This window comes from Enoplosus armatus, chromosome 4 (genome assembly GCF_043641665.1).
Source record: "Enoplosus armatus isolate fEnoArm2 chromosome 4, fEnoArm2.hap1, whole genome shotgun sequence".
In the NCBI taxonomy this organism is placed as follows: Eukaryota; Metazoa; Chordata; class Actinopteri; order Centrarchiformes; family Enoplosidae; genus Enoplosus; species Enoplosus armatus.
In genome coordinates, this window is record NC_092183.1 from 20,493,697 (window position 1) to 20,519,823 (window position 26,127).

A 26,127-nucleotide genomic window follows, 5' to 3' on the forward strand; every position below is an offset into this window, starting at 1 on the left:
CATTGCAATTTTATGTAAATCAAAATATCATGTGGTGCAGTGCTGAACATCAGTCCTTCACAGCCAAGTGCATTCATTACACCGTAATTTCAAAGGTGACCTTGGCAAGTTTGGGCGACTGCTCAAAGATCTCATGGACATTCTGAGGCACGAGTCAGGAGGTTTTCCTTGGTCCTCTCAACAGCCACTGCTTTAAACAAATTGGATAATTAACGCAGCATTGAAATTCAGTCACCAGCCCCTGGAAGTGCGCAGGGGAATGGAGGGGGGGTTTAGTGACTTTGACAGATAGCCTAAGGAGGAATACAAATAGCTGATAGATTCCCGCTCTCATTCGCGTCAACCCAACAGTTAGCGAGAGGATCCCTGTGATCCCTGCTGTCACAGGGACTCGCTATTTTTGAGAGGCTCTTGTGTCGTCACTGCATCTGAGCGTCAGTCATGACCAGAGCTTAAGCTTTAGAATGACAACATCACTAAGTCTCATCCTAGCTGCAAACCGAGATGCTCTGAGATGCTGTGACCTCTCTCTGGCAATGATCATAAGCTTGATTTGTGTCCAAACAGCCGATTTAAAATATCTGGCACTGAAGCCCTTGAACAGTTGTTAGGTAACATTCCTAATGCAAGTATGGAACAATAGACGAGGCCTGATTTAGTTCCAGTGAAGTCGTTTAGAGTTCTCATGTTTTTAATTCGGCATGGAGGCAGTCAACCAGTCATCCATGATCTAAGACACTTTGTTCATTTTGTCTTTTTCAGAGAAGCGTCTTCCAAGAGCTCCGCTGAACTTCCATGAGCCGCGTTCAAATAATATTCCGAAGCATCGGTTAAAAGGGAATGCCATTTTAATGTGTCATCCGCCCACTCATCCTCGTCACAATCTCATTCTGCAGCCAAGAATATCCCTCAGTGTTTTTTGGTGTCAAAATAGATATTTATTTAAAATGGGATTTGACTTCCACCACTGCGTACAGTATTAAAGACAGGCAGAAATTTAAAAAAAAGTGCTGAAATGCACGCTTCACTGACACAACTGTGACTGTAGTTTCCGTGTGCACATAAAATAAGTTAAATAAGTTTTAATAAGTATGCAGAAAGAATATATCTATTGCAAAGGGTCAAATTAAGTTCAGGCCTTACGCTGAGTTCAGGCTTGACGTGAATCAGTTAGTCAAATTGCTATGCCACGCCATAAAATGGCCTGATTAATCAACTAAATAGACATCTATGCACAATATGTCCCTGCTTAAAATGTTCAAGTGTCATTCAATCCTCAACTGACAAAGGGAACGCCTGTTCACATTTTAAGTCTTTCCGTCAGTCATGCACATTTGAAAAACCTTTCCATCACGGCAGATTAGACTTTGTTTTGCTTTTGTTTTGTCACACGAGCTATCCATCCTAGATAAATCCTTCCCCATCTATCACTAGCAGATTTGATACTCTTCAGGCACACCAGAAGAGAAAAGATATCTGAGTCAAGCTGTTCGACTAAGAAGATTAAAGGGAATATTTGTAACTGAAGCTGCTCTCTGGTCAGCGAATACACTGAGAGCTACAGTAAGCTTTGAACAACAGTAAAGACGGCTCCATTACAGGGTTGAAAAGAATGATTTTGGCCACATCCAGCCTCTTGACATCCTCACATAATCCTGCTTTTCTTATAACTGACACCCATTTACACTTAATACATGAGCACTTACTGTATATGCCGTACTGTGATCTCCTCATGGAGCAGCACAGAATACTACTTTTATTTATTAGTCTAGAAAGGTGTTGCTTGCTAAACCTGCTTTGGGACATATTTTACCAGCAAAGAAAACTATTAGAGGACTGGAATCCACTGCATGTCTTTATTCTTTGTTTACAATGGCACTTTACCCTTGAGTAAATACATCCACAGCCTCTGACCTCAGGGGCCAGTGGCCTGACTTTCAATTTCATCAGTAAACAAAGCTGGCTTTTGGCAGTCAGCCGTGCTCAGGTCCACAGGATAAAAGGGACAAGTCACGGGATGGGAGCACAGTGGCAGACTGAGGTCATTTGTGGTGAGAGATTTAGCTCGGCGGCCGTTCATTGTCGCGGTGATTGATGGGCCATGTTGTCGGAGCCCAGCGAATAGTTTGTTTTACCATGTGGAAAAGAGACAGAGAGCAGAGGTGACTTTGGTACAACTTATTTGTCCGCATCTGTCCTTACCATCACACATGAAACCAACCTTGCCTCTATGGAGCGTTGTCTTAACAGCCACTCCAAATTGCCCTCCTGCCCCTTAGCGTCAGGGCCGGCAGACAAAACACAAACATCTCACATTCTTCCATTAGTTGCTGCTGAACACACTTTTGCTCTCAGGTGACTATTTACCAGTAGTGCTTGAACATTTTTTTTTTTTACACAATAAGTCTGCAGCGAAAATGATTATTCAATAAAAAGGTGTAAAAACAGTAATTGAAAAAAATTCAGAGCAATTTCACCTCTTGTGATTGTCAGTGTGTCCCCATTATGAAATAGCCTTAAGATTTATTTACGCTACAGTAAAACCATTTCACTTGGAATGTGTGAAACCAAAGAAACAAAAAATGATGTTACATTGATGTGGAGGTTGTTGTTGCCTCGACTGTATGTGGAGGTATGTAACAAGGAGCAGGAGGAGTAAATCCTACCTTGAGTGCATCTTCATCACTGGAGGTACAGTCAGTGTAGTCAGACACGTCAGTGATTATTCCATCTTCTTCCACAGCTACGGTCCTCACAGGCATCACCACCTTCTTTCCAGTCAGAACAGCTGTATTCAGGATCTCTGTGTCCTGCAGAGAGGCCAGGAAAATCAGCCAAAGTCAATATATATATTGCTTACTTCCATGGAATGACAAATCAGATACAATGATTTGATCTGATTTTCATTTGACATTTTAGATATCTAGCTGATGTTTTCATGTGGTGCCAAAGAGGGATGAACGCTGTGGGATGAAAGTAAAGGAGGAAGGTAGGAGAGACAGGGGTGATGAAGTGTGAGTTGGTGACTCAGCAGTCCTGATGAGGTAAGACGGCTGGTCCCCCTTTGGGAATCGGGGGGGGGGGGGGGGGGGGGGGGGGGGCAGAGTTAAGGCTGGGTGATGGCCAGGTCACCACATGGAAGGAAGAGCTAATTTTGGACTTTTCTGCACAGGCATGTCCCTCAGAGCGATGTCATATCAGTTCAAACATGATTAAATAAGTAGAGCCATGGACGTGGACTAAGAATAATCTCTACATATATACAGTATATATATATATATATATAGTATATACAGTACAGCTTGCTCTTTAATGCTTTATGTATTATTTAATAGGGCAGCTAGAGTCCACTAATCACAGGATTGGTTGTTCAATCCCTCAGTCCCCTGTCCACCTGACGGAAGACACAGAGCCCCAATTGCTCAGGATGGTGAGGCCAGCAACTTGTATGGTAGGTGACTTCCATCAGACTGTGAGTGTGTGTGTGTGTGTGTGTGTGTATGTGAACGGGTGAATGAGAAGCGAGTTATAAAGCGTTTTTGGATAAAAATGCTATATAAATGCAGTCCACTCACCATTCCATAAAGGGTTTTCCTGTTTCTAGGCACATGTACGAATGTAATGGTGAGTTGTTTTGTTAAAATGAATTGATATGAATATAATTATTAGTAGTAGTCGCAGCAGTAGGTGCCTCTCTGACTTGCTCTGTGTGTGTTTGTACAGACATGCATTTGAATGCATGCATGGATAATCAAAACATGAAACTGAAGCAGATGGATATGTGTCCTCCTCTGTGAACACACGCTGTTTTAAATGAAGCTGAAGTAATCGCACATTGTGTGTGTACGTGTGTGTAAATGAGTATGAGAGCAGTGGAGCGCTGCCCGGTCAAGTTCTGTGAATGGTCAGTTGAATCAAATTTAAAGAGGCACTTGGCCACTCAGAGTATGAAAATGAAGCAGATGGATACGAGCCCCTCGACTGTAAAAACGGGTTTCAATGAAGCCGAAATAACTGAACATCATTTTTTTTTAATTGTCATTTCAATAAAGTTAAAAAATACAGATCTGAAGCCTGGGTCAGTGAGGCTTTCGCCATTATCTAGAAGTATTGAGCAGCAGCAGCACTTGCTGGAGTTCATAGAGCAAGGCTAAGAGTGATCAGTCAGTGCTAATGTCCCCTCGAGCCAACCATCAAATCTCCTCATGTTTGGCCCTCTGCCTGAGGTCAGCTTCTAATCCACAGGAGAGATGAACCATGTCAAATTCACAAATCAGGACAGTGTAGCATATCCTCATAACTTCAAGCACTCTGTCACCGTTATGATGGAAATGCAGCAGACAGCACTGTGAAATATGAGTAACCTACTGCCAAAAAGTAAAACATAAAGTATAGCCCAGTAATTCTTAACTTTTAATTGTATAAGTTGCATATTTCATCCATAGTATGTGGAAAAAGTGTATTATGTGACATTGTCATTGTTATGTGTCATCCCTGCAAACAATGGAGTACTAAGAAGTCACTGACCCAGGTGACAGAACTCAACTTCAACGTTGTAATTCAAAGTGGTGTAAGCGCTTGTGTAATGTTCCGTATTTAGTAGTGGGTATTATATCATGGATTAATTATAGAGGTAGCATGATAAAGAGGCCTGCGGCACCAAAATAGAAGCACATGAAGCAGCTGTTGGGAGGAGAGGATGACCACATATTGCACGCCAGAACAGAGCAGAACAACACAGGAGAGAGACATCAGCTAGCTGACAGTCAACAACACAAGGTCACTCTCTGCCCAAAATAGAACCCATTTACTAAACAATGCAAACCAGACAGGAATGGATCAGAGCAAAGTGCATTTTATGATATTTTCATGCGCCAACGCTCAAAGGACGCAGTCCAAGTGTTGGCATTATTGGAAACGCTGCTGTCAGTAACGTCGATGCCCGTTTCAACAATGATTAGGTGTGACACGGAAGCTGTCAGCTAACTCACCATCACAAGAGGGGCCAGGCCAACAAAGTCTCTCTGAGTAGTATAGATCCACATGGCTCCTTCAGTCTTGGCTACATTTTTGGACGCGGACGGTAGTTCCAGCTTCCATATGATCACCTGACTGTCGAGAGGACTGCTCAGCTCCTCCACCTCAAAATCCATCTGCAGCACCTCCAGCAGACTGCTCTCAAGCCTGAATGGGAAGCAGAATTGGTTAGAAAGACATGCATGCCATGCCTGTCTATAATTCCAACACAACAACAACATATATTTAAAAATAATATAGAAATGTAAATCATCAAAACACTGTAAAATAGATGTTACTGCAGCTTCTCATTGTCATATTATGTTATTATCATGTGGTGCTACGTTTGTGTTTGACAAGTTGTGAGGGATCTAATTCTTTCAACGTCTTTATAATGCAAATTAGCACCAGAAATGCAGAACCTTTCCATCACAGCCACTGATACTTAATATAATTATTTCGCCATTGGGTTCTGCAGCTCTCTCTCCACACATTAAATTCCTGTAGAGATAATCATGTCTGAGTAAAGGTGCAGTGATTATACCGCAGTGTATCCTGCACTTCAGCCTGTGGCTCATTGTTCTTAGCACAGGACAAGTCAGTGTAAATCCCAATCCACGAGTGGCTGAGCCCAAAGGAAAGTACATCACATGGGCTTTTATTCTATTGTGTCTTTTGTCTGATGAGGACACTCTTTGCATTAGCATGTCAGACATTTCATATTTGATAAATAGCATTAAAGCTCTGTAAGGCTCTGTAAGGCTGACCGTAACAGCATTGCTTACGGCTGAATGCTGACACCAGCCTGCTAACATGCCTCTCGCATGGAAACTCAAACTGTGCTCCAGTTTCCTTTAGGCTCATCATCTCTTTGATGCACACAAAATGTACCACTGGCTAAAAAATTTACAAACAAATGTATTTGATCATATGTGAAATAATCGATAACTGAATGGAAACGTTATCATCCTGTATGACAACTTCACTTCATGACAAACTTTAATGAAGCTCACAGTTTTGAGCAGAACCACTTTAACCACTAACCAGAGGTACAGAAATATGACGCGCTGACATTGCTGCTGTGACATATTGACAGCTCAGAATGCATCAATAAGACCTCATTTACTGCATGATGCAAAGGCAATATGTATTATATAGGTTGCAATGATCAGTCGACCAGACATCCCTAATGTATGGATTCAGTCAAACTCTGAATCTGCAATTATTTTGTATCAAGAAAGCTGTTGGTGTTGTTGAAAGACAAGTAGAGAGTAAAGGCTGAGAGTGGACTTTTGGAGATATCCAGCTCACAAATCATAGTGAGATGTTATGGATAGAAAGTGTAGGGATTTTTAGGGGAGGGATGTGATCCTAGTAGTTGCGACAAGACCCAATCCCCTTTTTTTTTTTTTTTGCTTTGTAGAGGGCTTTGCATCTCCAGGCATTTTCACAAACTAAACCAAAAAAAGAATAGAGCTGAATCTCTCTGTGCTGGCCTTACTCTTGAGTTGCCGGTACTGTTAAATGTGAACGGAATAAAAGGTGGTCCAAGGACAGCAGCATCCTGCATACAACAAAGTATAAGCCTTTGTAACTTATAATGGCCTCTCTGTGATGCCAGCTAGAACAGAGTGTCCTAGCCATGGATTCAATTTTCTCCTATTGCCCAAGTTAGAATCCTGGGTTTTATTTCTTGGCACTGTATCGAACTACAGAAAAGATATATTGGTGGACAAAAACACAATAAGCATGCACATACCCACATGGACACTATCGGACCCACTGCATCTGTGTGTACATGTTATAAATATCTGTGTCAGAGCTGCGCAGACTCACAGTAAGTCCTGTTTATGGCATGAAAATGACCTCTAAAGGGGCTGCATGCTAACCTCCTTTCTGCATTAAAACAACAATTGCAAAAACTGCAAATCATATTTTGTTAATCGTCCATTAAGTTCCAAACTCAACAACAAAGCACACAAAGGGCCTTCTCTGTATTCCCAGTGCTCCATTATATCTTCCCTTATTAAGGGCAAGACAGAGATTTAGTGTAATTGAATAATCTTAGCATATTGCTCTGAGACCTGAGATTAAAAGATAATAATGGCATTCTGGTCAAATATCAAAATAAGTATGCTTGACTCACATAAGCATGCCTATATCCCCTTAAGTATGCATTAACACAGATATCCATAAGATAGGGGATGCTGCTGCACTATTTACGCCCTCAGTCAGTCTTGTGAAGCTTGCAGGGGAATGATGCTTCAACAACTTGTTTACGGCCAGCAGTCTGCCTGTGAGTAACAGCGCTTTAATATTAAGATCCAAACCGAGCTGCTGCGACAGAGGATAAAAAAAGCTTTAACGTACAAATACAGCAAATACTTTTAGTGCTCACTAAAGCCAGTAAGACAAAAAGTCAGCGAAATCCCCACAGTGGTGTGACAGTAGACACCCTCTGCAGGGGTTCTGTTAGTTGCATGACATTTTAGAGAGGATTAGCCAAAATGACTGAGTGAAAGAATGTGTTAACCCATAAAGAAGTTGTGATAAACAATGTCATAATCCATGCCAAATGGGGAAAACAACTTAATGAGGTCAAACCAATAACAACAAGCACAGATAAGGTCAGTGTTCTGTTTAAAGCAAGTTGTGTTACTGTGGACTGTTGACTGAATGACTTCTGATGAGTCCGTGTCAGACAAACCCACGTTCAGCTCCAGGAAGTTTAAATTTATCTCTGCACTGGAGTAAGTTCATCTTTTTTTTTATTTTAGATTTAAGTTCACTGAGAAATGTTATTTTATGTCTACTTTTATTAGTGGGTTTTTTTTTTCCCCTTCCATCCTGGGAAAGTTGGCTGCATACACTTGCTCTTTTCCAGCTATGCCAACCATTCACACACAGATTAGAGCTTTAGTTTTACAAGCATTTCTTGGAGCTGCTCTAGAGGCAGAATTAATCTTACTGTTCGAGTTAAATCTCAATGGACCAGTTTTTGGGAGCATTGGCAAGCTTGAATGAGGGGGAAAAAAAATAATTAAAATCAAGTGCACAACAGCTACATAAATAGTATTCCCCTGAATGCACATTACACTTAAGACAGTTGGATCGTCAGCTAGAACAATTAGCTCACTTTGATGACTAATCTTTGTCTATTGGTCCTCAACTTAGATCCATATGTATCTATATATATATACGGGCGGCATGACGGGGCGGCATGACGGGGTTCGATCCCCGGCTGCCCCCGTCATGTCGAAGTGTCCTTGAGCAAGAACCCTAAGTTGCTCCCAATGGAGACCAGCACCTTGCATGGCAGCATGGTTGCCATTGGTGTGTGAATGTGTGAGTGAATGGGTGAATGAGACTTAGCTGTAAAGCACTTTGGGAACCGTGAAGGTTGAAAGGCGCTATATAAGTGAGATCACTTACCATTTATCATTTATATCGATCTATGTCTTTTAATGGTTCCCAGAGGATGTATCCTAATGACTTTGAATGTTTAAAAAAACACATTACTTTAAAAAAAAAAAGCCCACTTGTTTACAGGTCACACATGAATCAAATAAATAAAACACTGTTCATGGGACAGTGCAAGGAATGTCAGCTTTGGTTTTAAACTAGAGTCCAGGCAGGATTACCCAGTTAGCCAGGTAACTTCTAAAATAGCATGGAACAACTTCTCTGAACATTTGTCAATTAATAGCAATAATCAACACTTCTGACTACTTGACACCTAATATATTCAAGTTCAGTTTTATAAATCACAGGTGAGCTGACAATCCACATTCCTGGAATAACCCTGAGACCTAAACCTGTCCTAAACAAAACGATCCCATGTGGGCTTCTCACAAGGACAAAACTGCAAGAAATTGTATTTATTTTTTTTTGTTGTTGTATACAAATCTGGACTTTGTATTATCTTGCTGCAACTGAATCAGTGAGCAAAAACGTTGCATCTTTTTGGACCGTTTGACTGACTTGAGGACTGGTCTAAAAATAATGGCCCCGTTGTCTGACTTGTCAGTTTTGTACACTATTCATAGTATTAGATTGACTGCAGACTTGACTTCAGTCTTTCGGCAAACACAGGTTGATTGTAATCAAATGATAGGTGATTATCATGAAAGATATTGTCTGGGCAGCAAAACACATCATGAGAATGGGTCAGCTATTGTTAGCTGTTGTTTGATTTATATCATTTTTGTCAGGCGAACTCACGCTGAAGACTTTATTTAATTAGACTAACGTGAATGTTCACTGAGTTGAATTATTTGCCTGTATATAACATTACAATGTGGTTAAAACTTATTTAAACTTTCTAAATTGGCTAGCAAAGTCAATGTTAATACATTCCAATTCGTGCGTGTTCTTAAATTTGTGTTTGAAGTCTTTGCAGTAGAGAGTGTATTTACTCTCGACTTGCATGGCTCTCAAGTAGGTGGAGCTAGTCAGTGTCATGTATTTGGTCAAGTATGGCCGTGGTGATTCTTCCTCAGGCTGAGATTCGGGAGGTTTATCCGCAATGGCGCTGTCTCTGTGTGAACACTGAGCAGTGCCCGACCTTTCTGCACGTGTGCTACACAAAGGTCAAGTGTGTGGGTTTTGGCTGTCTGACGAGTGCATTGCCTGGACATGACTTCACAGGGGTCAGGAGGGGGTCGGGGCTGGTCAAAGGGGGCTCAACTCCAGTAGAGAAGCAATGGTAAAATAAAAAAAAATACAAATATTCCTTTACTTTTATGGCCCAAAATTGTACATCGTACATTGTATTATCACATGTAGTTCACGACTCCCCGACACAGAATCTCAGGAGGCATTGGCGACGCTGACATGACTAAACTCAACTCACCTCAGTGACAGAAAGCTGCACTCAGCTGAACTTGAAAGGACATCTAACATAAGCTGCTTGTTGGGGAAAGGTTGTAGCCCTGTTTAATGAGTCCAGGGGTAAGTTAAGTACTTCTTAAAAGGCCAAAAAGTTCAGTTTGGTCGGATCGACCTGCAGGGGTTGTAAATAATTTTAGCGTTATGTTTGAAAATGGCCCCCTACCGTTTTGCTATAACTACTAACTGCTTGCAGCTTTTAAGTCATAGGCTAAAATATGTTTTACTGCTTACTAGGAATGCATGGATGTGCACGGCTGGTAAATGTTTAGAAGTGATTAAAGCACAGGGGAGAAGTGGACAATAAAAGGGGGTAAAAAGCAATAGTTGTTTACAAGGGGCGGCTTTACAGGAGCACCTGCAGCCAGCCTGTGCTTAGAGAGCATAAGAGATGTCCTCCCAGGACACAGCACAGTATGCTTCTGCAGTAAGCCGTTGTTAGACTCCTACACTGCAGATGGTTTGTCTTTTACTCCACAGGTGCAGAGACAAATACTGGTATGCTTTGCAGGACATACATCATTACAACAGTGCGACATTAAAAATTGCCTTTGGACCTTTGGAGTGTTACTTGTCCTTTCAAACAATAGCAATTTCAGCCCATAAATATGTGATAAACCTCCCAGTGACAACAAAATAGATGCACATAGATAGCACGCACCGGCAAATGGAGTAATGTGAAGAGAACAGACTTGCCTTTTCCCAGGTATGGGGGCCTTCCGCTGACAAACAACAGCGATGGCTCCGTCTACACCCATATCCAGAGTGATGTCCCACAGCAGAGAGTTACTGGGTGTCGCTGTTCGAAAGGTCACACCTTTCTTTACTGTCGCTCTGCGAAAAGTCAAAAACAAAAAGGTCAAGAATGTGGTAAATGTGAAACGTCCCATATTAACAACCAATGGAATTTGAGGCAATGAATTGTTATTTTCCCAAAGTTTAATTGGTAAATAATGTGAACAATTAACCAAACATATTTAAAACATTTACTTTTTTCATACCTTTTGGAAGTCCAGTGTGTGGTAGATTTGAACTTCCACATAAAAATGTCCTCATACAGAATATGTCTGATTTATTCATTTAAAGCAGGTTGTCACAATAAATCCAGGATTTCAGTAACAAGAAGGCAGCATTATAATGTTGATGAAACTGAATATGTGTTAGACTTGGAGGAGCAGTCAATCAAATAAAAACAAAAAGTGGAGGAAATTATAAAAGAAAATGCCAAAAAGAAAATCTGTGATTCACTGCCATCCAACACCCTTCCATTTGAAACAGCAAAGAAAACGTTCTGTTCATCCTAATGTGCACTCATTATTTAAACTGTACTAATGGATCATTCGTTTTCTTGGCCTATAATTTGTAAATGGTAAGCATTGTGCGGCTGAACATGTAGACGTTCCCGGTGGGCTTCCCCAGCATAAGCAGCTCTTGCAGTAGGTCAAATGTTAATGAGATATTCCTCTGCAAGAATTGAGATCAAGTAAGGCCAGGGGAGGCGCGCACGTAAAAACGCAAAAACAGCTGCAACAATAATAATAATCCATATAGTCAACTACTCTCACTAAGTATTGCTCCTTTTATACACTGAAAGCTCTGAACACTCAGTCGCAGCTCAGACGAGTCGTCTCAAATAGTTCAGGACAACATCCTCGTGTAATTCTTTGCTTTTCATCTGCACGCAAAGCTGTGTGGTTTATCTCTGAATCTTTGAGATAAACACAAAGTGCTGAGCGAATTAGGAGTGTCTGAGGAGGTGTAATCTATGATAGGAGCAGCAATCTGAGCACTTCTCCTGCTTTGGGGGTTTTGACTCCAAAAAAGAAACAGGCAAAAGCAGAGGGGACATTATTTCCTGTTCAGCGCAACAAAACAGTCCACCAACATGCATTATCTCCCATCTCGTAATGGATTTGTGGACATTTTTCACATTTGTGCATGCATTTATGTGTGAACGCTTGTTTGTGCCAACATCTGCGCATCTAAAGTATAATCTGGGAGACAGGTGTCCAATGGCCTCTGGTCTTGGCGTGGAAGTTTCTGCTGTAGAGCCACACTGTCTGACATGACCCAGTGAAACAGGCAAAGAGCTCACAGGTTAAATTTGAAAGGGATGACTGAGCAATGTCTTTTTCAGTAGTGGTTTCAATCCAGTGACACCGTGACCCCACAGACTGCCAGTTTCCATTCCAGCTGCAGACAACAGCAGCTGTTTATCTAATTCACACGGGTTCAACCAGGGAGCAGGGGGCTAAAAGGTGAAATCATCTGGGGCCGTGACTGGCTGGAAAATATGAACTTGCAAGTCTTTTGGTCATGATTGCATATAGTTGAATGCAACTGTTTTAGAGTCAGTGGACATGTAATGGCCATATTATTTACCATAACGTAGGCAGTTAAGTGTCGAAGCCTCTGAACTCTCGCTCTCTGTCGCAACAGCCGATGTGTCTCAGGAAACGTACAAATTGAGAACTCCTGCTTATTAAACCACTGCTTCCTCAGTCTATCGTCAAATAAAGCACAAAAAGAAAATACTGCAGGTGTTGCATGGTCTCTGTGTCAGTATAGTAAATGACACTAGCTTCTGTGTGTACTGTGCATTAGAGTGAACAACAGCAGCGAACAGAGAGGGGCAGCCAGTCCATTGTTATCAGTCAGAGGGTTCCCAGGACGCGCCAGAGCCACCGACACAGGGGACAAACACTAAATGGACGAAATCATCAAAAGAGAAATAAATGCGGTTTTGATGTAAAGACGCTACAACTTTCTGGGGTTAGGAACATTAAGAGATGAGATGAGAACGAGAAGGAAGGTGGCAGCACCCTGTTACCCGTGTTAATTGGAGAACAATGGAGGTAACAGGACGGCATTAATTATTTCTCTTTCCACACTTTTAAAATCACGCTACCACACAATATGCAGTCTGAGATGAGATATTCAGCTTATGATTGTGACTATTACAATTGCATACTTTTTTTTTTCAGGGTATTCATGTCTTTATCCCATCTTCCAAATGCATAGTCTCTCCTTTTCTCCACCTTCACACAGTTTGTTTAAATCTTGTGCAGAAAAAAAAAACAAGACTAAGAGTCTACAGCAATGGTTTCCAAACGTTTTATACCACAGCAACCCTTCAAAGGAAAGTCAGAGGGAAAGCCAAAAGGTTCTCTGCAGATTTACAGATAAATATTTAAAGATAAGATTAAAATACAATTAAATACACTAATATGTTACAATTATTTCTTTGATTTACCTTAGAATTAAAATGAGCCAATATTTAAGGTGTGCAAGGACAAACAAACAAAACAAAGTTACGGGCAGTTTAATCCACAGACAGACGGTTTCTTGTCTTGTTTTCCCGTGTTTCAGGGACGAGAGATATGATGTTGGGAACGCACAGTGCCACAGTCAATGTGCTACTGGACAATGATGGATGTCCATCATCCGCAAGCAGTCAAAACCTGCCCGTTATGCCGTTAGCTGAGTACTGTTGAGTCTGATTTTAGTTTTGTTGGAGGGCTTAGATTCGGCCCTGTCAGACTGTGCTGAGGGCTGAGATGCAGCCTTTCTTTGAGGTCTGTTTACCGTGTCAAATCGTTCCATCACTTGCTCTGACTGTCACTATTTTTCTGACTGCTGAGCTCCGGAAAAACTCCCAAGGAAAAAGCGTTTTGTGTTATTATGAAAACAGACGACTGTGAGTTGTCACGTCATTAGTTGCATATTAGTACAGAGTTTTTAATACAGTAAAAGCGCATAATAAATGAAAAGTGATACGATGAATCTTGCGGCACCCTTGGCCCGTCCTCAAGACGCCCACTGGTGAACTACTGGTCTACAGCTATGCTAGCAGTGCTTTGAGCTAAATGCCAACATCAGCATGCTAACATGCCGTATATAGACATTGTATGTTGTTGGTCATTGTTGCTCTTAATATATATTTGTAAATACACCGCTTGTATATTTATAATTGTTCTATGTTTATTTTTATCTAGCTTTCTTCACCTTTGTTTTTAGACTTGCGTCTATTTCTATCTGCCTGTAAATTGTTATTGGAGCTGTGTGTAAGTTCATGGAGAGCAACTTAAAACTTCATATTCCATGTACGTAACTTTTTTTGGCGCTGGATGGAACGTTAAGGGAAGTTATTACAATTCATCCTGAGGAGAAAGGGAACGTTTGAACAAAATTTCATTGCAATCCAATAGTTGTTGAGATGTTTCAGACTGGACGAAAGTGGTGGACCGGCTAAAGAAAAGAATATAAAACATAATTCCCTTGTAAAGCATTATACATTGCACTGGCAAAATGTATCCATGCAAAATGCGATATGATTTATTTCAACATGGTGCTGCCTTCCCCAACGTCCATTTCCTATTTGTGTATATAATTGCATTACTGATGCTGACTGTAGAGAATGGTAAGTGCAATGTGATCATTTGCTTTCGATGGGAAAAAAAACCTTAATCCGGCACAATCAATGAGATAAGGAGGAAGGCATGCTCAGTGTATTAATGAGAAAACCTTGGAGGACCGTTCATCTAGTAATGACTTCTGAATAACATAACATGCCCTGCTGTGATGAAACACCACCGTGCATTGAGCTGAGTGGAGCAGAGTTTAACTAATAAAAAGTGACAGTAACAAGGAGACTTATCTGAAGCCCTTTTTTTTCTCCCTCAGCCCCCCTTGAGTAAAAAAAAAAAAAAAAGAAAAAGAAAGAAAATCCCCTGCGATTGGAAGAGGCGTTTTTTTCTTCTGAGTGGATTGGAGCGGGGACCAGTGTCCATGGCTTTGGTTAGCAGGCCCTGAGGAGGCAGCGGGCAGGGGGAGGCACCAGGGCAGAGAAGATGGATGGCTGTGGAGACTGAAGCTGACAGTGTGTGAGAAAAGCAGCTCTCAGGTGCTGCACCCGCCATCCATCTCACTCCTGACCAGGCAAGGCATGAGTGGCACTATTGTCTCACCTTTTACATACTTTTCATTCGCTTGCACACACATGCATGCGGGTAACAATGCTGCCACAAACGCGCAAACTGTTATACATATTGTCAAATGCACTCAAAGTAGACCTTGTTGGCCCTTGGCCTTCTTCACTCAGTTCCCTTCCCTTGCTTACTGTGGAGTGCTGTTTTCTTTAAACTTATTTGAAAGATCACAGAGCCACGGCCAACAGAAGAAAGTAAAACAATAAGACAGAGACAGAGTCTGATCAAAGAGCTACAGGATAGATTGTGTCCTCTGCGTGAGCTACACAGCCGGGCCCATATGCATTTCATCACCAAGGCTGCGATTGAGATGCCACATAGGGTTTGTAATTGCTTCCCTGATATAATTTGTGTTCCCATCTTTGGCTTTGTGAATGCATCACTGTGGGGCCACTGTACGACCGGTGAACCCTAGTGCAATCGGAAACAGATGCAATCGTTAATTATGCAGGCAAATGTCCACCGTTTAGCCAGTCTGATGGCCAGCCATCGGCAACGTGCTTATCGTACTTATGGAGCAGTTTAGGGAGTTGGGGAGACCAACGTGCCAACACTCCTGCCAGATGGCAGGAAAGGCAGCACTAAAAACGGATGTATAAGTCCTATTTGTCACACAGATGAATGATTAGACTCCCTGGTTGAAGAACTCACTGACACAGTGTCCTATTGATACAGAAGCTCAAGTTTATTTGTTGCCACGATGCCGCCTTTAAATAAAACCAGTAGAGCAAGTCAAAGTATTGTGCTTCGCCAACGACTTTTAATAGCGACGAAGAGGAAAACAAAAAGAAAAACTGTAAGCTCATACATACTTCTTGCCGCTTGACCTCCTGAGCATACACTAAGAGGATGACCTAATTACCCTTCACGTGGATGTGTGATGATGGCGTTACAATACCTTATCTGTGACCTTTATCAAACTCTCACTGAGAATGACAGGTTCATTTTGCTGGAACGGACAGGTGTGGCTTGTCTTTTTCTCAATCGACCTCAAATTTGTGTGTCCCTTGACTCCATCTATAGCCATCAATAACAGGTTTATCATGCTGATGAGAGAGTATTAAGCAAAGCTTAATGGGACATTCAGACAGTGATAAAGCACACAGACAGCTGTTGAGGACCGGATGCACGGGGCTTGTTAATGTGCTGATAAGCCGGGGGAGGCTGGCACTGTGTCACTGACTATGTGTGTTAGAGGAACAGTGAGTGTGTTTTGTCATGTTTATGGGATGCAAAAAATGTCATTCTAAAAACAAAAGTACACACCACTGTATATAGATGCAATTGCCCATCACGTAAGTTTAATGCTTACAAAGATTAACACTCTTCCGACCAAGTGATAGCTGTGAGGAGAGCGAAGGTGAGGAGAGGGGAGGAGACGAGAGAAAAAGAAAGGAAGGGAAAGGAGGAGAGGAGATAAGAGAAAAAGAAAAGAAAGGAAAGGGAAAGAATGGAGAGGAGGGGCAACATTTCTGCTATCTGCCTTTTGTTCGGGAACATGTGTGACTGAGGAAATGAATTAAAGCAGCGATGATTAAAAGGGACAGACTGAAGAGGGGGAGTTAGGATTTCTTTTTTTTTTTTGGCTCCATTGCTTCAGCAAAAATCAAGAGACGGAGAGAAAAGGAAACCAGCTAATTAATTCAAATAGTCTAACCCTTTAAAATACACGAACTGCTGAGAGACTGCCGCACACTCAACTCTGAAACCCGGGGAGGAGGACTCATCCATGCACAGCTGTCCGCTCAATCAATATTTACTTGTTCCAGCTTTCACAATTGATCTGAGTAAGTGACTGTCTAAGTGAACGAATGCAGGAGCAGGTGAATGAGGAATTAATAATCCATGACCTGTTCACCTCCGCTGAAGCATGTATGAGCAAGTCAAGGCGGAAGTTACTTAAAATGATTTCTTTTTCAGGAAGTATTGATTATACACCGCAAGCCTCAAGGTACGAGGACAGACTGTCACTATCGTCCAGGTGCTAAGACACTTTTGGATAAGCTGCCTTCAAGGGACTTCCTTGTTAAGCCAGTTCTTAAGTTACATGATGTGAACTAAAACCACATATGAAGGAAGGATTGGGCGACACACTTTAATCATGATCCGAATCGACACACAAACCAAATGAATGACTGAGACATGTAAGGACAACGCATCTCCCGCCCCCTGACAGTCCATTATTCACAGACTCATAGTAAAGCAGATACTGTCTGGAATAATGATCAAAAAAATCAGCCTCTAATCAAGTTAGCGTAAATCTCTACTTGTCTGCTCTGACAGCTAACCTCGACAAATCTAGTCATGCTCCAACGCGGTTCACTTTGATCTCCGTCTGGATGATGATAATAAAAGGTATTAGACTGCGGATGGCCGTGAAAACCATCAATGAAACGGTGAGAGCTTTTAATTCAAATCCCGTTTTGAGGTAGCAATCTCCCATGTTGCATCACTTCACCTTGAAGAGGGGAGTAACAAACTGACGTGTTGAGAGAAAGCCATGAGAACAGAACTTGTTTTTCTTTCTTTTGTTCGTTTTGTATTTTCCTCTTCCTCCGGAGGAAGTGCATTTTTTTTATATCTGTCCAAAATTAACCTCTGTTACCTTCTAGACCTCTAATGCTTTCAGATGGTACTGTGAATGCTCTCCGGTCAAACGGGAACATTTTGCATTGCAAAATGGGAACAGAGCCTTCAATTAAATTGAGCTGTGCTGGTAATCCTCGTGATCTTCGCACATTCAATAGCAGTGCATTGATATAACACGGATCCCGAGCACACCCTTTAAAGACGAGCAATAATGAGTCATAAGCTACACGTGATTCGATTTGATCCACGTCAACCTTGATGACTAGCGCTCTTGAAACAGCCCTTTATAATGTCATCAGGCTGCGCTCCCTCAAACATGTGTTTTTCAAATTCAAGTCAAATAATCTACCACAGTTCCCGGAAAGACAGTTAACCTCTATCATATTTTCAGAGAAACGCCATAATCCATGCTAAATCTCATTTCCACCAATATTCTCTTGTTTTTGATTGCACGGGATTTGTGCAAGAATTTAAAGAAGAGGACTAATACTATTAGCGGACAATGCTCCAGGTTGAGTTCTTTTTTTTTTACCAATTAATTAAAGTCTTTGAAGTGATGGCAGTATTTCTCCTCAGCGTATTGTAATGCATCTTTACAATATAGCCTCTACCGACAGCGAGGCAACAGAAAACACAGTCTTACCTGAGAGTGAAGTTTGTCAGCTGAGCAGAGCTGGCCATGAGTATGTAGAAAGTGGCGATGTCGGTCTTCTTCAGCGGTTTGGAGGATGTCCGTATGACAATGGCATTGCCAAGCTTGAGCCGAGAAAGTGTTGCCATTCCTTTAGGCACCTGCAGAAGGCGTACGCTGCCAATCCTCTGCATGGGAGTGACGCGAACATACTCTGCCTGCTGCTCTGAGCCTCCCCAACGACTTCCATCCACAGAATTACACTTCCCTTTGACTTTGGGCCGTGCCTGGTAGTACAGCTCCACGGGGTTCCCAGCAGACGGGTCCTGCCTCTCCCTGCTGGTGCCCTCTGACCCCGGAGCAAACCAACCAAGTGCAGGAGCCAGCTCTGCCATGCAGGTTCCCCTCTCTCCTCCCATGGCACAGGAACCCCTCACCTCCTGTGTCTGCCAGAAAGCATACACTGTCACACACGGTAGCTCATCCACAGTTCCTTCTCCCCTGCCCCAGTCCCTCCCCGCAACATAGAAGAGCACCCGCACTTTGGGCTTGGAGGAGAAAACCCGAGGTGTCAGCACATAGGCCTGGATTTTCCAGTTAAAGGTAAAGACCTCTGGAGCGTTGAAAAGCTGCACAGACTGCACCAGATCTGGAGACACAAGCTGCTCTGCGGACATAGAGCCGTAGCTGGCGTTGACAGCAGGCTGGCGGCTGGCTCTTAAGATAACAAAGGGCTGCGTGTGACTCTGCATGCTGGAGTTCCTCATGAAGTCCTGCCCAGCCTCCTTTAAGAAGAGGTAGTCAGCATCTCGCACCTCGTAGTTGACCGGCAAGAAGGCAGGGGAAGGCACTGGGCTCTTACTGTCGGCCAGCTCTTTACTGCTCAAATCTGGAAGGCAAAAATAAAAGATTACGCTATGATTTGCATATATCATAGTGCCATTTCATTTATAAGCAACTACAATTCTATTTGACCAAAAAAAAAACACAACTAAGGAATTCAGTTCTCCGCCAACGTACATACAATACTCGGAAAAATACCAGCAGCCTTCCCGGGAACTAACAGTTGAGCACAAAAGTCAGCCAAGGCCAACTGATCAACTGAGTGGGGGCACCAAAGTATTACACTAAAAGGCCCCTGAGCTTAACTTTAAAATTCCTGAAACCGAGCACATAGGTGAAATAATATAAATTATAAAAGAGAAGCTTAAGAGTGTTTCTGAGGCAACAGCAACAGATGGGGCAGAGCAGCAGTTGAACTCTTTGTGGCTTTGCTAAGGGACTGTACAGAAGTGATGGGTGTTGTGAGGAAGGAGCTGAACCTTCACTTTGTAAAATAGGAATGCCCTCCCCAAGGTTATTAATATTTTCTTTGAGCCCTCCTCTTGACTAAGAAAAAAAACTGCAACACCCTCCCCACAACATGTCAAAATAACAGTGTTAAATTGGTAACACTCGTTTAATCGTGGACCCAAATCTAAATCTTAATATCTGGAATGGAACTTCTAATGTGTATCACGAATCTACACATTAAAGGTCCCATATTATGCTCATTTCAAATCCATATTTTTATTCTGGGACTCCACCGGAGTAGCTTTGCATGATTCACAGTTCAGAAAAGTCCTTATTTATCTTCTGCTGGCCCTTTCTGCAGCCCCTCAGTTCCCCCCTCTGTCTGAAACAAGCCGTTTTAGACAAACTGAACAACCTCCAAAAAATTGAAGAGTGGCCCTGAGCAGAGCGCTCCAATAACTTAGACAGACTGAGCAGGTGAATGAGCGTCCCTGCACTTGGTGGGCGTTGCTGTGCCTGGAGCAGAAGATCTGCTGGGGGCGTGGCTGAGTGCAGTGACTGTATAGTTGTGATATCACAACCTTATGGTGGCATTTCTCTGTGGACTGAGCGTTTTGATATTTTCACAGTATTTATATAGCACCTAGACCTGCTTTATAATCAAACAAGACAAGGAAATCTTACTTTCTACAACATGGGACCTTTAATAAAACCCTGATACAGAGACAGTTGTCCTCTGCATATGGCAAAGTGCACCTTAATGAACATGGTGCAAGTTAAGGTTATCTTTTGGTTCTATCTATTTACCTAACTGTTAACTACATTTGCAAAATATAAATTTAGGACATGACATTTTTTTTTTAAAGAAAATCAAAATGCCAAATGTTCTTTAAAGATATTGCCTGTCATGTTATAATGTTACATTTCCATGTTTCCCTTCCACTGACCCAGTTTCACCTCTCTCTCATGGATGATCTGCTCTCTATATAGAAAGGAAAGGTGGGATCTGATACATCTGGCGCAAGGTTGAAATCAGCCATCAAAAAGTAGGATTAAAATGGCTTTTCAGATTGTCAGCAGGCTGCGAATACCCAGCAGATCCCCCATGAAAGAAACACGAATAGTGGAGCATCACCATGTAAAAAGTAAAAGGCGATGACACCAGATTCTAATGGAAAATATTAGGCGAGCTAAAACAGAAATATATCTGAAAGATTGTATGTTATTCAGCAAGATGAGTATTTATGCATCAGTTGCTTTGTGTTGGACAGTATACCAGTACAATGATTACAAGGATTACTGGCTGACTGTTAAATACTGATCACAAGTGCATAGAATTTATGTGAGTGAGTAAATACAAATCAACTGCATAAATATTCTCTGATCTGGTTTAAAAGCTTAATGGTGAGTGTTTTCCTCAGTGGAAGTAAGCAGAGGTCACCCGGCCATCGTGTGTCCTCATTAAACGTCCATTTTGATAGAATTATAAAGGTTATTGCAGCTGACCTGAGTGTGCACTGTTTCTCTGGTGGCTAATTGCCAGGCTTGACAAGGTGAATTAAGGACAAAAAACACTGGTGATTACTCTGCAGATTATAACAAAATGGTAGAAGCTGCATTAGCATGGTATTGCATAGTGAAAAACAGAGTTAGCAGCATCTCGGGCGTAAACAAACCATCCCACTATACCAAAACTAGTGATGTGCGGATCGATCCTGAAATATCGATACCTCCGATACCGGATCTTTATGCTCTAAAATCGATTCTCAAATCAAAATATCGATACTTTTGATACTTAAGTCATTTGAGGTAAGGCATATCCTTAACAGGAACGCGTTGAAAAGTAACTAAACTATTGAGATGTTGTCTAAGTGACACGCGGTTGGTGGGACTACTTTTTCTTCCGCATGAGTAAGTGTGTTATGCGTAAGTGCCTGAGCAAACTGGCAGTGAGATACCTGGGAATTACTGCCACTTCTGTACCAGTAAATATGCTATTGTTCCTTAACAAAAACCTGTGAATGAGGGAACAATAGTGTCAATGTTGGATGCTGTTATTTACATGTTCAGTATTTTCATCTTTATAGTAGTTCTTAATAATTAAGCAAGAATTTATTTTAATGTTCGAAACACCATTTTCACATATTTTGTATGATTGTGTCCTCTGGTTTTTCTATTGTTGTATTAGTGCGACTATATTGTAAATGAGGCTGCTACCTCAATATACTTCAGAGTTTAAAATAAATAAATAAATAAATAAATTACTCTGCCTTGTATTCTTAAGGAAGCTATGATTTGAAATACACTACTTTTTTTAGATTTAAAAGACATATTAGGTGTAGTTGTATAAAATAAAATTATTATTAATAAAATTTTACTCAGTATTGGATCGGAAAGGAAATCAGTGGTATCGAACATCACTAACCAAAACTAACAATGTCTTGCAGAAGAGATAATATCTCTAATATTTCTACAGACCTGTGTAAGAGGCATTTGTGAAATTACAACACAAGATGCCACAGATAGAGTGTCGTCTGTCATTTAATTATTAATTGTTATTTATCCATGGAGGAAGGCTTCAGCTTTTCTATGTCAGTATCAGTCATCATGTCCCTCATGGTTGCTGCCAGCTGACAGGTCCGTTTTCATCGTCACTCATCCGTCATGATGGTCTGACAGTTCACACAGCAATAACTATACTGCATGTGTCACAATCATGTCAACCCAGCAGCCCTCGTAGGAAGACAAGAGCATCTTTTTCTTTTTCTTTTTTTTTTTTTTGCCTCCTCCACACACACGGACACGCGCGTCAGTCATGTTCGCTGAGTGGGCGACACTCACTGCTTGAGAGACTGGAGCTAGGAAAGGGGCTGTCCTGGCTTAGCTTACCAGTGGCCACAGTGACAGATGTGCTGTTTAATACCAGAGCTGGCAGCGGCTCCGGCTGGATTGAATATAAACTGGCTCACTGTCTCCAGGAGGGAGAATGCACCGCCAATGTAGCAACAAAGTACTTCACATGCAAGCTCATCCCTTTACAGTTGGGTTTGATGGGTCAGCTGTGCTCTTCTTGTTGCTGCACGTGCTTTGCAATTCGTAAAACCCAAAGGAGACCATTTAAATGAAGCATACATAGCACGCAGTCTATTTGCGAGTATGGTAGCAGACTTTGTAGGCACTGTTTGTTCATGATTCATGGCAGGCTAAGAGATGCATCCTTCTCCTTTGCCAATATTTCGGATATTTAACAAGTAGCAAAACTCTACTTCTATGGTTCTCTCATCACTATGAGAGTCCTGCCCTCCACTGATAAACATGAGAGCAAATCCGCTGCACCAGCTGTTCCAGCCTCTCAAATCACTCATTTTGAAGACCGAGCTTCACTTCCTCCTTGGCTGATTCAGAAAGCATCGGCGTTGCCATGCAGATGCTACAACTGCCGCTAAAAGCCACCTCTCCAAGACTGCTCTCCTGCAGACTGAACACGTTCAGAGCTATGCGCTGTTGCTCTATTTTGTTTTTTCTCTACAGTATCTAGGTTAAGTGCTTTCTATGAGGAAATAACACATGAAGATTCCATTTATGCCGGGGTTTGAATGATATGTTGTTAATTAAACCTTTGTTCATCCCTCTCTGTGTCCAAATGAAAATGCTCCCTGTATGAAATTAGATTCAAGACACTGACACCTTTGAGTGATAGCAGATTCGAACTTCAGGTGCATGTGTGACTTTTTGAAATAGAGCTTTTCATGTGTGCAATATCACAATATCCCTCAGTTGTGCTATGTTTTTAATTTGGCCACTTGTATGAAGCAAATACAGTCCAATAAGTAGCTTTACTGTTATGCATGAAATGGAAATGGAAAGCAATCATGGTACTTAAGCTTGAGAAGTGTGTAGAGTAACTGATTTGTTCTGTGGTGTATCTAAGTAACTGCAAAGTTTACTCACAGACTCATTTCAAAATAATGTTCCTCGTCACCACTTTTAATAAAAACACTGTTGTATCTAATGAGCTACATTGTGCCCTGGAGTTTGTCTTAAGGCTCTATATTTAAATCTCTTCATGGGCACGTCAGCTAACTTATTTTCTGTGTGCTTGTCTTTCAGCATTATTTCTCCAACTGTAATCAATCTTTATATTATTCCATTAAAATTCACAAAGCCCCAGCCACCACTCTGAATTCTAATGTGCAGTAATGACTTTTACCATATGTGCAAAACAGCTTGTAGAAGTGAGTCGACTCCCAGTAGCATCACAATGGATGTCTGCAATGCAATCAGTAATTGAGAGATTAAAAGAGCTTTTTTTTTTTCTTCTCTACCTGTTAAAGCTTTTTGAACAAATGTTAATGTTAGAGTCACATGTCTAGAAATACAGTATCTATACTTACAATATAAATAGTTTGAAATAAGGAAGTGTTGGCAAAGGGCCCAGATGCTAATAACACTAATTAAGCACCTGTAGCAGACTCTTACCACTGATGTTAGCACTGTGTGTTTTTATCTTTTGACTGGCTGACCTTTCCATACATCCACCTTTAATAAAGCACCAAAAAGGCTCATTAGGATCTGACAGCTTGCTGATAAATAGGTCCTTAAATAAAAAGACGAGTCTTTTATGGGACACTTAGACACTACAACAGAGGAAAGACAAGCTGTTAGTACTACCAGGGTTTTTTTTTTTTTAAGTTGCAAAAAGTATCTTTCAGCATTGTGGCTAATTATCAAAGGGCATCTGGAAAGTAGGAAAAAAAAACTGTGATCCAAACAGGTCTGGAAGACATATTACAGAAACATAAGCTATTGCTACAACGTGGTGTCTCCTACAGGCACCTAATTGGAGTATTGTGGTCCCAATTAAATGAAAAGTCACCCAGTTCACTTATACCTATTCAGAAGTCATGCTCTCAAATTTTAGGGTCGCTACAATCAGCACAATGTATTCAATTGAAAACGTTTCATTGGTTGCATGTTTATGTTCTGTGGTCAAGACTCTTGCTGAAGTGTTGTTGTGCCGTTTCCTTTGACATGACAAGAAATGATGTGCTGATAACAGTAAGGCTGCAAAACAGGCCTGGCCATCTGCACGTTCCAGCATAAAAGTTAGACTACAACACTTCTTATCGGTCATACCACATGGTCTAGTCAAAGTGCCCTTGACGGCTTTATATTCTCATGTTACGTGCTTTATGAAGTGCTTTCTACAAACATACGTCTTTGTATGATTTACTGATCATATCGCATGTAATGCTCTGAGGGCCTGGGTAGTGAGAGGGTGGAGAAAATAAGGAGAGAGAGAGAGAGAGAGAGAGAGAGAGGCTTAAGCTTGTGCAGTGATTGGTAGGGATTGCTATGCCCAATGAGACTCTTAAAGCTGCTTTAAAAAATCTGCTTTATCACAATTTCCCCATTTTTGTCATCTTTTTATCCACATAAATCAGCCAGCCTGCATTCCCTGGAAATAGCCATCCACGAGGTACATATAGGCTCTACAGTAAATGCCTTTGTGATGTGCTTTTTTTTTTTCCCCCTCCTTCTTTTTCATCATCAAAGTTGGGATTTTAGATTGTCTGCTTCTTGTTTTTGCCTTACTGTGAGTGAAAATTGGGTTTTCCAGCAGACACGAGGAAGGAAAGGCAATAGGTCCCAAAGAGAAGCAAAGCACAAAGCATTAAGGCATGGGGCATCGAGTTGTAATATAAACCCAGAGTCTTTTACCCCTCACCAATTTCATCCTAAATGTTTTATATCCCACTCGCTGCTGCGTTGCCCATTTGCCACAAGTAAGACACATATGCTCATGTCAGGCTCACTGGAACGCTGTATCACTGTGGAGTTAGATTTAAGTTTGTGGCACAAATGAGAACAGTTATATATTATTTAGACTCGTAGAGAAGGCTGTTTTACTCTCTGCTGACAGAAGGCCCACCACCCCATCAGTAACATGTGCTCAAGATGGACTGGCTCTGTCTAGCTCATTGGCTTTCAGCTGTTTTCATTAAATACAGTGTAGACACAGTGTGAATGCTTAAACAGTGACAGTCCCAGGAGGCTTCAGGTTAATTCACTGCCCTTTGGCATGAGCTGGTCTTGTACTCGTCCCTAATGGGCAGTTTAAATTTTTCATTTAGCACAACACCTGCACCCAGTCACTCCCAGGTCACTTACCTTGTGTGAGAACTGCCGTAATTGTTGCAAAGAATATCTGTAAGATCCTCCAGCTGTAGTAGTAAAGGCTCATTTTGGCACCCGGTGCGGCTCGCTGTTCCAGGGAAGTTCCCAGTGTCCGTGGTTCGGTCTCGTTTTCAGCGGAGCATGGAGCGGATCGTTTCATCCATTTCGGCAGTTCGCACACTTGACATTGTTACACCTGTGGGAGTATAAATTGTAGCGTGGTCCGTGCTGCGGGTAACACGGACAGCGCATCGAGATCTGTTCATCGGCAGGTCCCCGGTTGTGCGTAAAAGTCGCGCGTAACGATCCTGGAGACGTCTCTCCTGAAGACTTCGTTGTCGGGTCAGAGGATGTGGGAGTCTTGAGCTGAAACTGTGTGACCGGGAGTGTTCCGTTTCGATCAATGTTACTACACAAATGATCTCAACAAGTCCTCCAGATTGAGTCGGTTTCCCGGTCTGCCCGCCGCGGCTGGGGCTCTGCGGTGTTAAACGGCTGTTTGCAGATCACTGACTGTCTTGTGCGCAATCCTCAGGGCACTAAACT

The 26,127-nt window shown here is 41.8% G+C and overlaps 1 protein-coding gene across 1 annotated transcript in view; it reads right to left on the bottom strand.

The window, feature by feature from the left end:
• Positions 1-25,672, bottom strand: part of LOC139284120 (transmembrane protein 132D) — a 28,596-nt gene extending 2,924 nt beyond the window's left edge. The window contains exons 1-5 of the mRNA XM_070904295.1: positions 25,576-25,672; positions 18,124-19,000; positions 10,600-10,737; positions 4,992-5,184; positions 2,667-2,810 (exon numbers count right to left, since the gene is read on the bottom strand). Coding sequence (XP_070760396.1) covers positions 2,667-2,810; positions 4,992-5,184; positions 10,600-10,737; positions 18,124-19,000; positions 25,576-25,648 — 1,425 coding nt within the window. The 5' untranslated portion in view covers positions 25,649-25,672. The remainder of the gene's footprint in view (positions 1-2,666; positions 2,811-4,991; positions 5,185-10,599; positions 10,738-18,123; positions 19,001-25,575) is intronic.
• Between the last annotated feature and the right edge of the window lie 455 nt (positions 25,673-26,127).